Raw genomic sequence first — 14,949 nt, forward strand, 5'->3', positions numbered from 1 at the left:
TCACCTTTGATCGACAGGAGCTGCAGGTTATTACAGACTTTTGGAGGAATAATATAGCTGTAAAGAGAGACAGGGAGATAGATATAACAGACACAGACTGTTGAAGGACTTTGATCGACAGGAGCTGCAGGTTATTACAGACTTTTGGAGGAATAATATAGCTGTTAAGAGAGACAGGGAGATAGGTATAACAGACACAGACTGTTGAAGGAATGATTTAGCCGTAAGAGAGATACAGAGACAGAGAGATAGGGAGAGAGATAGGTATAACAGACACAGACTGTTGAAGGAATGATTTAGCTGTAAGAGAGATACACAGACTGAGAGATAGGGAGAGAGATTGGTATAACAGACATACTGTTGAAGGAATGATTTAGCTGTAAGAGAGATACACAGACAGAGAGATAGGGAGAGAGATAGGTATAACACAGACAGACTGTTGAAGGAATAATCTAGCTGTTAGCCAGAGAGATACATCGACAGATGGTGAGAGAGAGATGTATATCATTGACACAGAGGTACACTACAGCTGTAAGAGAGACACAGGGACAGACAGAAAGAGAGATACATATCATTGACACACAGTGGTGAAGGAATAATTGTGCTGTACGAGAGACAAGAGATGGAGAGATATATGTATACTAGACACACACTGATGAAGGAATAATATTGCTGTAACTGAGAAAGACGCAGAGACAGAATGAGAGAGAGAGAAACTGATATGTATAACAGACACAAAATGGTGAAGGAATAATTTTGCTGCCAGAGAGAGACACACAGAGACATCATAATAGATACAGACTGGTAAAGGAATAATTTTCCTGTATGAGAGAGAGGGGAAAGAAAGAAAGAAAGAGAGAGAGAGAGAGAGATGTATAATAGACACAGAAAGATGACGGAATAATTTTGCTGTAAGGGTGACAGAGAGACTTTATAGATATGTATAGCAGACTGGCGAAGGAATGATTTTGCTGTAAAAGAGACACAGAGGGGGAGAGAGAGAGAGAGAGAGAGAGAGAGAGAGACGTAACATAGACAGTTTGGTGAAAGAATAATCTTGCTGTGAGAGAGACACACAGACAGAGGAGAGGGGGGAGTTCAGAGACGACTGGTCGTGCTGTGGGCTTCTTCTGGATTTTACGGTTATGGCGAGGTGAGTGAGCTGGAATATCTCTCAGTGTCTGCGTCTGTTGTTTGTTGTTTGTCTGTCTGTGTTGATCTGTTTGTCTGTCTGTCTGTCTCCCTCTGTGTGTGTGTGTGTGTGTGTGTGTGTGTGTGTGTGTGTGTGTGTGTGTAACTCAATCGTTTATCGTTTTGTTTGTGTGTGCATTGTTATGCATTTCGCATGCACTTGCTGTGCATTGTCGTGTATTGTTATGATACGCAACAGTGTGCTGCAATTTTTTGTTTAGTATGTGTTTGTTTATTGTTGTTGTTTTGTTTTGTTGTGTTTGTTTTATAACGTTGTATTGCATTGAATTGTTGCAGTTTCATGCCTGTACCGTATTGCAAATGTGTTGTATTGTGTTTATAGTGTTCTACACTGCGCTGAATTGGTGAACTTATTTTCTCGTGACGGCTAGCGACGGGGTTTTCGAATGTGAAATGAAATGTTCGTTTTGTTTTATACTCAGGGAGAGCGCATATGTTCATGATGAAGGATTGGTGTGTATTTGTTAAAGTGTGAAAATTTTCTTGCCTAGAAAAAAGTGTGCCACTCTCATGAAGAAAAAAAAAGATCATAACTCAAAGGTTACTAACAGTTGGTATATTTGAAAAAAAATGTGCAAATTATTGGCACCCCAACCACCATCACCCACCCACTCACTCTCACACCCACCCACCCCCAACACAAAATGACCTGTGTGAACAAACTCGACAGTCATTTATGCTTTATTGATCGATGTGGTTTTGCTTGAGAACGAGGGGAACCTTTTCAAAGAAACTATCAAACTCCTCCGGCCCACGCCCCAAGCACTCACAATGGCATGCGCAAACAAAACTCGACAGCCATTGATGTTTTATTAATCGATGTTATTTTTCTTTGAAAACATGGTACAGGAAACCTTCTTTTTTTATTATTTTTATTTTATTTTATGGAAATCATCATAACAAATAAATGCTCCGTATGTTTTCCTTTCAGACTGCCGACTTTTCGGACCTTATGGATACGACGTGTCGAGGCCATACACCACACGTTAACGCTTGTGTGATCGGAACAGGCTGTTTCTCTTCACACTTCACAGCAAAGCGTTGAAAGAAAAGAAAAGAAAGAAACAAATTTCATGCCCGTCGCATTGATCGAAACATAACGGTCTGAGCGCTGACAAGTGCACCCCCCTCCGGCCTGGCCATATCAACCCCCCACGGGGATGTGAGTGAAATACTTCTTTTCTCCCTCGAACTATAAAGAGTGTGAACGCACACAGAAGGACCTGTTCTGAACACCTGAGGTGCGTATACAACTGAATGTCTCGACGAACGAACACAACCATTGCCAGGACAAACCGTAACTAAAATAATAACAATAGTAAGAAGAAGAAGAAGAAGAAAATAAAGAAAAAGAAAAAGAGTCAAGTTATTACGAAGACATGATGTTCTGAGCATAAGACCCATGACCTCCCATCCATGGCTTCAAGGGACGAAAGCTTGCGTTTAACCAACGGAATGAAAATGAAAGCGACAGGGGACGAGAACCTACAAGTCCCCCACACCCGGTCAGTCACCAGTCGTTGATATTAACGAGATGGAACGGGACAACACCAGCGCTGATGACGGCGATGTTTTCACCACAGTGTCCACACAACCCGCACTAGTCAACCACCCCGGCCAAAAGCGGTCACTGTTCGCTATGCGTCAGAAAGAAAAGGACGTCACAGGTTCAGGCCTGGCGAGAGTCCCTATCCACCCAACCAGGCCAGCCTCCCAGGCCAAGGTGTCTGCAGACTGTGGCGTGGACAAGCTGGACCAGAGCCCGGGCCGCCCCCGCCGGACCAGAGATCCTGTCATTGCCTGGGGAGCTGCGGACTCCAGGGGAACCTCTGTTAGTTCTGCCGCAAAAAACAGTGCAGGCAGAGGACACAGTCCTTCACCCAGGCGACAACGACCGACACGGTGGTCAGAGGACATCAGGGCCAAACAACGGCTGTCAACAGGCGTCAGAAGTTTGTCCGAGACACGGCGACCACAGGACTCTGAGATATCCCCTCTGCGGCAAGAGTCTGGCACTATGCAACCGCGGCAACAAGATCTTGAAGAAACAGCACTACCCAAAGTCACCCACATGAACTATTCTTCACATTTCGAAACAGAAAATGGGGAGGGAAAAGAAGAAGAAGACGACGACGACGACGAAGAAGAAGAAGAAGAAGAAAAGACAACTCCCTCCTCCCCTCCCACCTCTCCCACCAGTGCCTCACGAGCCTGGGACTTCTTCGAAGAGCACACGCGGGCGATGCACGACCTGTTCCCCAACAACGTCCAATTCCCCAAGCCTCCGGGGCCGTCCTCCATGCAGGCCAGTGCCGCCTTCCAGGAAACCATGATGGACCTGTTCGGATACCCCGACTACAGCCGTCCGCCCCCACCACCGCGAGACACCGTCACCCAGCTCGCCAGGCGCACCTTGCACGTGAACAACGCCAAGGGCAAGTTCTCCAAAGCCCTCTGCAGGGGTGGCGTGGAGGGAGCAGAGGGTGTGGAAGGGGCGTGTCCAACACCCGGGGTGGATCACCTGATGGCGGACAACGCCCAGCGCGGGTGGCGGGCATTACGGTTGTACCTGCAGGACCAGTGCCTCAGCAAACGGACCAGTCCCGCTGCTCTCAGCTGGACCATGCTGAGACACACCATGAAAGGTAAGATTATTTTGATTTTTATGCAGTGATAAAAGTTGATGGGGGTGTTGCCTTTTTATGCAGTGATAAATGTTACATTTCAATTTACGTTAATGGGGGGGTTGCCTTTTATGCAGTGATAAATGTTACATTTCAATTTATGTTAATGGGGGTGTTGCCTTTTATGCAGTGATAAATGTTACATTTCAATTTATGTTAATGGGGGTGTTGCCTTTTATGCAGTGATAAATGTTACATTTCAATTTATGTTAATGGGGGTGTTGCCTTTTATGCAGTGATAAATGTTACATTTCAATTTATGTTAATGGGGGTGTTGCCTTTTATGCAGTGATAAATGTTACATTTCAATTTAAGTTAATGGGGGTGTTGCCTTTTTATGCAGTGATAAATGTTACATTTCAATTTACATTAATGGGGGGTGTTGCCTTTTATGCAGTGATAAATGTTACATTTCAATTTATGTTAATGCGGGTGTTGCCTTTTTATGCAGTGATAAATGTTACATTTCAATTTAAGTTAATGGGGATGTTGCCTTTTTATGCAGTGATAAATGTTACATTTCAATTTAAGTTAATGGGGGTGTTGCCTTTTTATGCAGTGATAAATGTTACATTTCAATTTACATTAATGGGGGTGTTGCCTTTTATGCAGTGATAAATGTTACATTTCAATTTACATTAATGGGGTGTTGCCTTTTATGCAGTGATAAATGTTACATTTCAATTAATGTTAATGGGGGTATTGCCTTTTATGCAGTGATAAATGTTACATTTCAATTTACGTTAATGGGGGGGTTGCCTTTTATGCAGTGATAAATGTTACATTTCAATTTATGTTAATGGGGGTGTTGCCTTTTATGCAGTGATAAATGTTACATTTCAATTTATGTTAATGGGGGTGTTGCCTTTTATGCAGTGATAAATGTTACATTTCAATTTATGTTAATGGGGGTGTTGCCTTTTATGCAGTGATAAATGTTACATTTCAATTTATGTTAATGGGGGTGTTGCCTTTTATGCAGTGATAAATGTTACATTTCAATTTAAGTTAATGGGGGTGTTGCCTTTTTATGCAGTGATAAATGTTACATTTCAATTTACATTAATGGGGGGTGTTGCCTTTTATGCAGTGATAAATGTTACATTTCAATTTATGTTAATGCGGGTGTTGCCTTTTTATGCAGTGATAAATGTTACATTTCAATTTAAGTTAATGGGGATGTTGCCTTTTTATGCAGTGATAAATGTTACATTTCAATTTAAGTTAATGGGGGTGTTGCCTTTTTATGCAGTGATAAATGTTACATTTCAATTTACATTAATGGGGGTGTTGCCTTTTATGCAGTGATAAATGTTACATTTCAATTTACATTAATGGGGTGTTGCCTTTTATGCAGTAATAAATGTTACATTTCAATTAATGTTAATGGGGGTATTGCCTTTTATGCAGTGATAAATGTTACATTTCAATTTACATTAATGGGGGTGTTGCCTTTTTATGCAGTGATAAATGTTACATTTCAATTTAAGTTAATGGGGGTGTTGCCTTTTTATGCGGTGATAAATGTTACATTTCAATTTACATTAATGGGGGTGTTGCCTTTTATGCAGTGATAAATGTTACATTTCAATTTAAGTTAATGGGGGTGTTGCCTTTTTATGCAGTGATAAATGTTACATTTCAGTTTACGTTTATGGGGGTGTTGCCTTGTGCCAACGCTTCCGAACTCCCCACTCGCCCCCCCCCCAACCCTCCTTCCACTAGACCTCGACTGGTTAATCAGTCTTGATGCTGGTCATTCGGATGACGACGATTAAAAACGGAGGTCCCGTGTGTAGCATGCGTTTAGCGCACGTAAAAGAACAACAAAAGATTTGTTCCTGTTAAAAAAACGACAACAAAAAAAAACAAAAAACAAAACAAAACAAAAACACTCTGAAAGTTAAGCAAAATTAATACACTTGCACGCATTGCACTGTGGCGACGCGCTCTCCTCGGGGAGAGCAGCCTGAATTTCACACAGAGAGATCGGAAATGACAAAAAGTAACACAATGCAATGTTTTACACAAACCTATCGTGGGTTTCCAAGGTCTGACCACCAGCGCGTTGTGTTTATGTGTAAGACAGGCACCTGCTCCCTTTTTCTTTTCTTTTTTTTTGTGTCAGTGTGTGGTGTAGCGTATATGGATCAATCCGCACAGTTTGACACCTTGAAACCGAATCTCTGTCCGTGTGTGTGTGTGTGTGTGTGTGTGTGTGTGTGTGTGTGCAAGCAAAGCACTCATCAAAGAATTAGAAATTAAAACTCATTGCCCCCAATGCCCTCTTTGAATTGGTACGGTTATCAAACACAAAATTTGAATCCGAGGAAAACTTTGGTGTTTTTCCCCTTTCTTTTGCATCTATGTATTGTTATTCTCAAACAGGCTCTGTTTAGATAAGGCAGTCCATTTCATACGTTGTATTCTACACATCTACTTTTTTCATATATATATATACATATCTATGTGTGTGTGTATATATATATATATATATGTGTGTGTGTGTGTGTGTGTGTGTGTGTGTGTTTTGTGGTTAGTGTCTGAGTGGTGTAAGTGTTGTAAAGTGTTTTGTAATATTTGAAAGCGTTACATTAATTTACTTCTTTTTTTTCACGCCACCTACACAATATAATGTACTGATTGACCGGCGCCATAAACCGTGTCAGACTTTTCGTTCAATTTCACATATCTCACGTGCTCCTCTCTCTCTCTCTCTCTCTCTCTCTCTCTCTCTCTTTGCCCCCTCCCTCCAACCCCCACAAGGAATGGGACAAGACACGGAGAAGACCCGCCACGACCTGTACAAGCGCTACGGGATCATCCCCAGCGAGGATGCCAACGGCAACGTGGTCAAGGTGAACACCATGCTGAGCGAGCGGGCGCGCAAGACCTCAACCTCAAGCATCTCCAGTATCTCCAGCGGCAGCACGACGAGACGGGTCAGCAGAGAGCGTGCAATCTCCTCCGCACGTGCACCCAGCCGCGAGGAAGCGTCAGAGCCATCCAGAGGAGTAGCAGCAACAGCAACAGCAACAGCAACAGCAGCAGGAGTAGTAGTAGGGTCCACTATCAACAACAAGAACAACAACGCTGGCAAACGCCACAGCAGTCCCCAGACTACTGCGAAATATTTGTCGTCGTCTTTGCCGGCAAAATTCTCTTCGTCGTCAGCCGCCGCAGCGTCATCATCGTCATCTGCCAAATTATCGGAGGACTTGGGGGGTCGTCACGGTCGGCTAGGTGGTGGTGGGGGTGGTGGGGGTGGGGGTGTGACACGGGGTCGAAGGATTGGCGTGGTCAGCAGACCGAATTCTTCTGTTGTTGGCGGAGCCATAACGAAAGGAGCGGGAGGTGGCGGTGGTGGTGGTGGTGGCAGTGGATTGCTTCCCTTGCGCAAAATTTCCGAGCCCGTGATGCGAAGTTTGCGTTCGTTGGACTCATGAAGTGATTTTATTCTCTGTGTGTGTGTGTTTGTGTGTGCGTGCGTGCGTGCGCGCGCGCGTGCGTGCGTGTGTTTGTTCGTGTGTGTGTGTGTGTGTTGTGGGAGGTGGGTTTGGTGCAGGGATCCGTGCGCAGTGGATGGCATTTTTATAGAACCACAAAACACGCTCGTTTTTGCCGAAGTTGAGTGTATGTGACGTTGAATCAAACCACAGCAAATCTGTTCTCTTTTTCTTGTTAATTATTTCGTCGCGTTACTATAAGCCTGTATTTCAAGCGCGCGCGCGCGCGCGCGCACACACACACACACACACACACACACACACACACACACACACATTTAATCGTACTTGTAAATCAGTTATATAGGCATATCTGTATACAAGCCTATGCTAAGTGTATATTAAGTCAGTATGCATTCGTGTATGAATGCATGTATCTATGTAGCATGAATGTATCTATGTATGCGTGTAGCTATGTAGGTTTCCACTTATTAAGCGTGTATGTGTTATTGCGAGTGTGAGTGTGCATGGATATGCCGGTGTGTGTGTGTGTGTGTGTGTATGCGTGTGTGCGTGTGTGTGTGTGTTTCTTTTTTCTATGTAGCCGTGTACCGAGAGGTTATTCAAGGGGTACGGCACAAAAGACTTAACTAAATGATTGATTGAATGAAAGGATAGACAAGATCCCACGCACAGGCCAGGAACATATAGAGGCCAGTCACAAATGGGTTTTCTATTGTTTTATTTACATAAAAAGAGAAGACCTAAGAGAAGAAGACAACTAGGAGAAGAACTAAGAAGAAGAAGACAAAAAGAGTTATTAATTAATTACGGTGGAACAGAAACACAAGTTTCTTCTCAGCAAATGACGTACCGCGACGCGACATTGGGTGAGCTGTGAGCAGGTGTCTGGCGAGGACAAAATGATGTAAGCAGAGTGACGTCACATATTCTGTGCAAGGATTAGGAGGGAAAACGTCGTCTGCTCTGGCTTGTGCGTGAATAGTGTTGGAGCAAGCATAGCGCGCTTGGTCACATCTATAATCTTTGACTAATCATTTTTGTAATTACTGTAACTTCATTTTTCAGTTTGCCAATAGGGCTGGGTTTAAAGAAGCATGTATACTTATCCCACTTCGGATTAAACAAATTCTTGACAGTTAATTCGTCATCGTCATCAGTATTGTTCTCTCTGTCGCTCTGTCTGTCTGTCTGTCTGTCTGTCTCTCTCTCTCTCTCTCTCTCTCTCTCTCTCTCACATTCGCTCTCTCTTTCTCCTCCCTTTCTCTTTCTCCCCCTCCCCCCCCCCCCCCCCCCCCGCCCCCCCTCCCCTCCCCCCTAGCCCCCACCCCTACACACCCACCAACATATATTCATCTCGGTTTAGTGATATTTGTGTTGCATTATATCACTCAACATGCAACTGCATGACTATTCTTGTCAAAACGGTGTGTTGATGTTTCACCTACGTTTTATGCATGGCTGTACACGTGAACTGGTCAGGTCACAGGTTCTTTGCTACTGGTAACCATTTAATACAGAACTTCCTGCCCGACAAGGAAATCCGATCTGGAGAAGGACGGGCTCCACCAGATTTGACTTGCCCAAGACACGCAGTTCTGAGCGGCTCCCAAGTGACTGTTCAGGGTAAAGGGAGAGAGAAGAAGAAGAAGCGCACACTCGACACGTGTATGAAATGTTAGATTAAAATGAAACTAAAGCAATCATGACAACAGCTGAGATTTAGTTAAACCATTAGCGTGAGATGGTGAGAATTGATTTTTTCGAACTGCATGAACTTCTGTACATTCGAATTTCAAAGAACAACAGTGACTATTTGTTCATTGTTCATCAGTTTTTTAACGACCCCTGGACTCGCTGAGACTGCATTTTCAACATAATCAGATCACAATAAATATCGCCAGAAAATCACAGTTCATGCCCTTGATAAACAGCTGAGGTCATGACGATTCAGCAATATGTGGATCTCAGAAATGTGTATACGTAAAAAGCTACTGACAGGTCACAACCGAATTTTTAGCCTACTTATTTTCTAATTCAAAAGGAAGAATCTAAAGGTTACAAAACGTACAGGATAATCCATTCCGTATTCGCAAAACGTCATCTGCTTTAAAAGGATAAGAAAAGAAAAAAGAAGAAATGATGAAGGAAGCATATGGCAAACCTGCGCTGGTTAAGCCTTGAGAGTCCATAAAATCCTTCGTATGAAATCAGCGCAAAGTTGCTATGTTTGTCTTGCAAGGTCGTCCGAGTTCAAGTTCACAACCAATCAACTGTTGAAAATAATTATTGTTTAGTTCAAGCAGACGATAATGTCCATTATCAAACTTCACTTTTTTGTGTTTTCTTCTCCACACGTAGTTAATTCAGAGAAAACTACCATGATTTTAGTGTTTGTGGTTTAGATTTCTATTGTCGAAATGATGACAGCGATATTTGCATCGACAGACTGCATTCAGAGTAATTTAAAGGGTGTCGGAACATGTCATAATTGTCTTTGATGCTTGCAACTGTACCACCTTTGGTAGTCTGATTCGAGGATGATGATTTTGTCTGCCATCTCACATTTTAACATTTGTTTTATTGTAATCCCCCCCGCCCCCTCCACCTTTTTGTTTGCATGGCTGTATTCATTTTATTATATTTCGTGTGTTTTGTTGTTGTTGTTTTGTGTGTGTGTGTGTGTGTGCGCGCGCGCGCGTGCGTGCGCGTGTGTGTGTAGCAAAAAAAAGAAAAAAAAAGAAAAAAAAGCTATCTCTTTACTGCGAGTTTCTAATAATGTTTTCATTATCTGACATTTCTCTCACCCTGATCAAGGACGGACAGGGCAAAGCTCATAATTATAACTGTAGCTAGTTCCTCACTCCGAGATGCTGTGACTGCGTCCGTTTTTTGACTTTTTCACTCTTTGCCAAAGGTGGACAGACACAAGGCTGTCTTTAGCTGCTCACTGCGAGTTGCTGTGACTGCGATCGTTTTTGCATTTTTCTCTTATCGACAAGGACGATCAGGGCAAAGCTGCTATTATGGTGTGTCTGCACTGATGACAGGGTATTACTGAGGAGTGCTATCGATCTTCATTGTCTTAACTCATGGGATTAGCTATGGAGTCTTTGTGGCTGACCGTTTTCTGACCTCTGTGTTGCCGTAGTGTGTGTGTGTGTGTGTGTGTGTGTGCATGCGTGTTCGCGTGCCTCTCTCTGTGTTTGGTGTATGCAATGTAGGTCAGTGGTTCAAAAGTTTACCGAGAACAAAAATCATTTCAAGTTTCTAGCTGTTGAATAGATACATTAGTCTGTTCTTTCTTTGGTCCAAGCCGATTACAAAATCAGCCAAGGAAAGAAGTCCAACGCTTTACCAACGCAACAATCAACAATTTTATGTTTTATGCAAATGCAAAAAAAAAAAAAAAAAAAAAAAAAAAAAAAAAAAAACCCGAAGAAGAAGAAGACGATGACGAAGAAGAAAGTAAAATTAAACACAACAGAACAAAAGAATACAAAACAAAAAAGGAGAGGGGGAGACCATTTGAACGAATCGTCGCTCCACACTGCACTGACATTTATAATAGATATTTTTCCCTTCAGCCACGGCTACTTGGAACACCCTTCCTCTTTCTGTTCAACAGACCCAGTCTCTCAGTCAACTTAAACACTACCTTTCTTCTACAGACACTGCAGTCCCACTATTCTGTTATCTGGGAAACATGAAAGAACAAATTCTCCACTGTTGTCTGAGACTCGGTAAGCTTATGAGCGAATTAGATCTTGATCTGCCATAGCAGACATACAAGACTGATCCATACTGTGCTTGCAGCTTTCCTCAAGAGACAGCTGAGCATTTTTCTGTTGTGCTTCCCGAACCACAGCATACATAGAACGAACACTACTTATAATCTCCCCCACAAGAACATAATCTCTGTGCATAACTTTACTCTTTGGTAACACCTCCTTTAGTTTTGAGATCAATGTCAGCATTTTTTAAACTTTCATAAATGTATTACTCAAGCGAATGATTTGACCCCTAACTAAAACAGTTGATTGCGTATGTGGATGGACATGCGTGTGTGTGTGTGGACAAAATTATATGTATATTATATGTATGCAAAGGTCTTCAAAGGTCTTTGATGTGAAGTGATATCACTGATATTGTCTGGATGCATGTATGAAAGTGCATGTGCCTAAAATAGTGCTACTTTCTTTTGTTTTTAACTTGCCAGTTTACATTATGATTACATGGTTGTGCATTCTTCGGACGATAGGCCTTCGACGCTTTGTCGGTCAAGGTCGGTCGGACAGTCTTGTGTACTTGTGCCCTGGCCTTGTTACTTCTCTTTCTCCCTCTGTTCAGTTAACTTTTCTCTTCACCACAAGTTTACTCTTTGTTTTGTTTTCACTATATTCACATCTTAGTTTTGTTGAAATTCATTGATGTATGGTCACTTTCAAACTTCTACCTATGATGACATCCGTCACATACTTAGTACTGATGTACATGTAACAGGACAGGACTTTAAATAAGATTCAGTTCATTGTTCTTTCTTCTGTTCATCTAGAACTGTGTTGTACTGTGACATGTTCAAAATAATAAGATATTGTTTAAACCAAGGAGATTTACATGTTTCAATCTGAACTCAAATCAGCATCATTAAAAACGTAGGGAACAACAATCTTAACGTTGACCTGAAAAAAACAGAAGACTGAAGAAAACGAAAGAAAACTGAGTTCTAGAAAAGTCCAGTGGAACTCAGGACCTTCTAGTTCGTGTACAGCAGACGTGATGACTACTACCCCGCGCGAAGTAAACGTGAATGATAAATTGAAAAAAAAAAAAAAAAAAAAAAAAAAGAGTTCTGGCGAGGTTCGAACTCGCGACCTTCTGCGTGTAAAGCAGACGTGATAACCACTACACCACAGAACCTCTGTTAGCGCCGTCACTGACAGAAAAGTGCTGTAGTCTGTGTCGACCCTTCATAGTTGAATCGATCGTATGTTTCAGTCCTGGGTGGCTTTTCTGAATGGTGGTGTAAATCTGCCTACACCTACCCCCCTCCCCCCCAACCCACCCCCCACAAACTCCCCCCTCCTATCCCCCACGCCCCCAAAAGAGAGACAGAAGACAGACACAGAGAGAGAGAGAGAGAGAGAGAGAGAGAGAGAGAGAGAGAGAAATAAAAAAGACAAAAAAAAAAAAAAAAAAAACGAGAAGAAAAAGCAAACAAAAAACATAAGATCATAAATAGATACAAAATCAGTAGGAACGCTTCAGCTGACTGACGTTTCATGAAAACTGAAACAGTGAAAGAGAAAAATGGAGAGAAGAGTGAGAGAGAAAGACTGGGTGACACAGAGAAAGAAAGAAGGGAGAAAGACAGAGAGAGAAAGACAATGAGACACAGAGACTGATACAGAGACAAAGACAGGCAGACAAAGAGATGGAAGCCACCACACACACACACACACACACACACACACACACACTGCTCCCCCCCCCCCCCCCCCCCACACACACACACACACATCATCATCATCACTCCACACTGAGCAGCAGCAGCAGCATCTCAATGACACACACACACGCACGCGCGCGCGCACTGAGGAGAGAACCACACATTTTAATTCTCTTTTAGCCCCGGGGTTAAAACAATTACAGTACAGAAAGACCGTGATGTGCAGTCCTCAGTCGCACATGTGATCAAGTACGGACGCTAATTCAGTCAGTTGTGGCACCAGTGTGCCGCGGCCTTTTGCCCTGATTAATATAATGACAAGGCCGGTCTACACTGCAGAACAGACACACTGAAATGAAACTGAACAAGCACAAGAGATAAGTGAACATGCATGGATAATAAAATGTGACTGTGTCGCCAGTTCAGTCATAGCAATTCGGCAGTACAGTTAGGGCAGTGGTACTACTACAGTACTGAGGAGTTTCTTGGGGAGCCGGGGTTTTGGGATGAGAGGGAGAGAGACAAAATTACGGTGACCGTGGGGCTGAGTACAGAAATAGAGAGACAGACAGACAGACAGACAGAGACAGGGACAGAGAGAGAGAGAGAGAGAGAACTTAGAACTCACTGAGAAATATTTCAGTAGTGACTGAAAGGCCAGCGACCTGTTCAGTTTGCAAACTGAGGACTCCGGTACATACATACACTTAAAACACACAAAATAGCGAAAATAATGGGAGGGGGGACCAACATCTTGGACACAACATTTCGTAAATAAAAAGGTAGACAAATACAGATTTAAGTTCGTAACTGAGTTCTACCGTCAGTGCAATAACGCCGGTTTTGTTTTTCAGTGAAAACAGTTGTAATTTCTTTGGTCTCCTCTCTTCTTTGAGAGAGAGACAGACAGACAGACAGAGACAGACAGACAGACAGACAGACAGATGGAGAGTGCTGGCAGAATGAGATGGACAGACACTACTCAGACAGACAGAGAGGGAGAGAGAGAGAGCGTGAGCCGGAGACAGACAGACAAACAGACGGACTCAAATGAAAGTCTAGTTAACAGACGGAGGACTCGAACAGACAGGCAGAAATGCAGACATACTACACACAAACACAGGTACAGCTACAGATACAGAAAAGTCACATCCACTTGGTGTGGTTTTAGTTTGAAAAAAGAACAAACAAAGGAACAAAAAGAACAAAAGGTTTATGCAGGCACAAGAAAAACATTGATGACGTTCAGGGGGAAAAAAAAAAAAAAAAAGAGAGAGAGAGAAAGGGCTCGTCCGGGATTCGAACCCGGGACCTCTCGCACCCAAAGCGAGAATCATACCACTAGACCAACGAGCCGCTCTACTTGCGTTCGTGAAAATTATTTATATATACCTTATTTTTACTGTTTCGACCGATGAACGAAGATTTTTGGATTACAGAGACAAAAAAATTTCCATGACGGAGTGACTTTCTTCTCAAATATTTGAAGGGTTTTCCATCACCATGGACTTGCTTGTCAGGCGTGCGGAAAAGACACACACACACACACACACACGCACTCGGACACACAAAACAACCACTTTCAGTTCTCAATGGTGGCTGTTACTCCCTGCTGTCTTATGAGTATGCTTGTTTTAGGATGTCCTTCTGTCGATACCCGTATGCCCACTAAATTACTGTTGTTTTTCTGTAAGTTAAATCTGTGCGAGTGAAGTGTTTGAAGCAGTGGCAGTCCCCCAAGCTCTCGTTCTCAACATGAAGGTCAAGGCCGATTAACTGTCGTCTGCTGCTAAGCGTTGACCAAGGGTGCAAAAATAACAGCAGTAGCCCGAGAAAATTTAGCTTAATTATTTCGGTAACGACATAAAATGGATGATGATTTCGGATTACCAAAGTATGAGAATCAGAAGGGTTCTCTCACGCTCCGAAGCGATCACACGAACTACTCCCGGAATGTTTTAAACACAGACTGGTAAGTTTTATTCCGCATGCCGCATTTCTGCGATGCACCCGGGCATGAAATAATCAGAATTAATCAAAAGAAACGGATATTCAGTTCTGGATAATAATTATGATTTCAGTATTGAAGCAAAGGAAAATATGAAAAAGACATAGTCATAAGGTACATTAAGATGAG

General features: G+C 42.7%; 2 protein-coding genes and 2 non-coding genes across 4 annotated transcripts in view; 2 read left to right on the top strand and 2 right to left on the bottom strand.

Annotated features, from left to right (window-relative positions):
- On the top strand, nt 1-8,558 carry LOC143294919 (uncharacterized). Its single transcript, XM_076606434.1, has 3 exons — nt 1-1,153; nt 2,144-3,857; nt 6,663-8,558. Exons 2-3 carry the CDS (start codon nt 2,747-2,749, stop codon nt 7,340-7,342), a joined length of 1,791 nt encoding a protein of 596 aa, XP_076462549.1. The 5' UTR covers nt 1-1,153; nt 2,144-2,746; the 3' UTR covers nt 7,343-8,558.
- Nucleotides 8,559-12,210: 3,652 nt separating this feature from the next.
- Nucleotides 12,211-12,283, bottom strand: Trnav-uac (transfer RNA valine (anticodon UAC)). Its single transcript has one exon. It is a non-coding gene; the product is annotated as a tRNA-Val (tRNA).
- Nucleotides 12,284-14,096: 1,813 nt separating this feature from the next.
- On the bottom strand, nt 14,097-14,168 carry Trnap-ugg (transfer RNA proline (anticodon UGG)). Its single transcript has one exon. It is a non-coding gene; the product is annotated as a tRNA-Pro (tRNA).
- Nucleotides 14,169-14,606: 438 nt separating this feature from the next.
- The window catches only part of LOC143295462 (cilia- and flagella-associated protein 95-like), a 9,813-nt gene continuing 9,470 nt past the window's right edge, over nt 14,607-14,949 (top strand). The window contains exon 1 of the mRNA XM_076607177.1: nt 14,607-14,784. Within this exon, the coding sequence (XP_076463292.1) occupies nt 14,681-14,784 (104 nt within the window). The 5' untranslated portion in view covers nt 14,607-14,680. The remainder of the gene's footprint in view (nt 14,785-14,949) is intronic.

This window comes from Babylonia areolata, chromosome 20 (genome assembly GCF_041734735.1).
Source record: "Babylonia areolata isolate BAREFJ2019XMU chromosome 20, ASM4173473v1, whole genome shotgun sequence".
Taxonomy (NCBI): Eukaryota; Metazoa; Mollusca; class Gastropoda; order Neogastropoda; family Buccinidae; genus Babylonia; species Babylonia areolata.

What these genes read in the sequence shown, in the direction of transcription:
- LOC143294919 (XM_076606434.1), top strand. Translation starts at nt 2,747, where the DNA reads ATGGAACGGGACAACACCAGCGCTGATGACGGCGATGTTTTCACCACA. An exon ending in GCTGAGACACACCATGAAAG is followed by an intron (nt 3,858 to 6,662) that starts GTAAGATTATTT and finishes AACCCCCACAAG; the next exon opens with GAATGGGACAAGACACGGAG.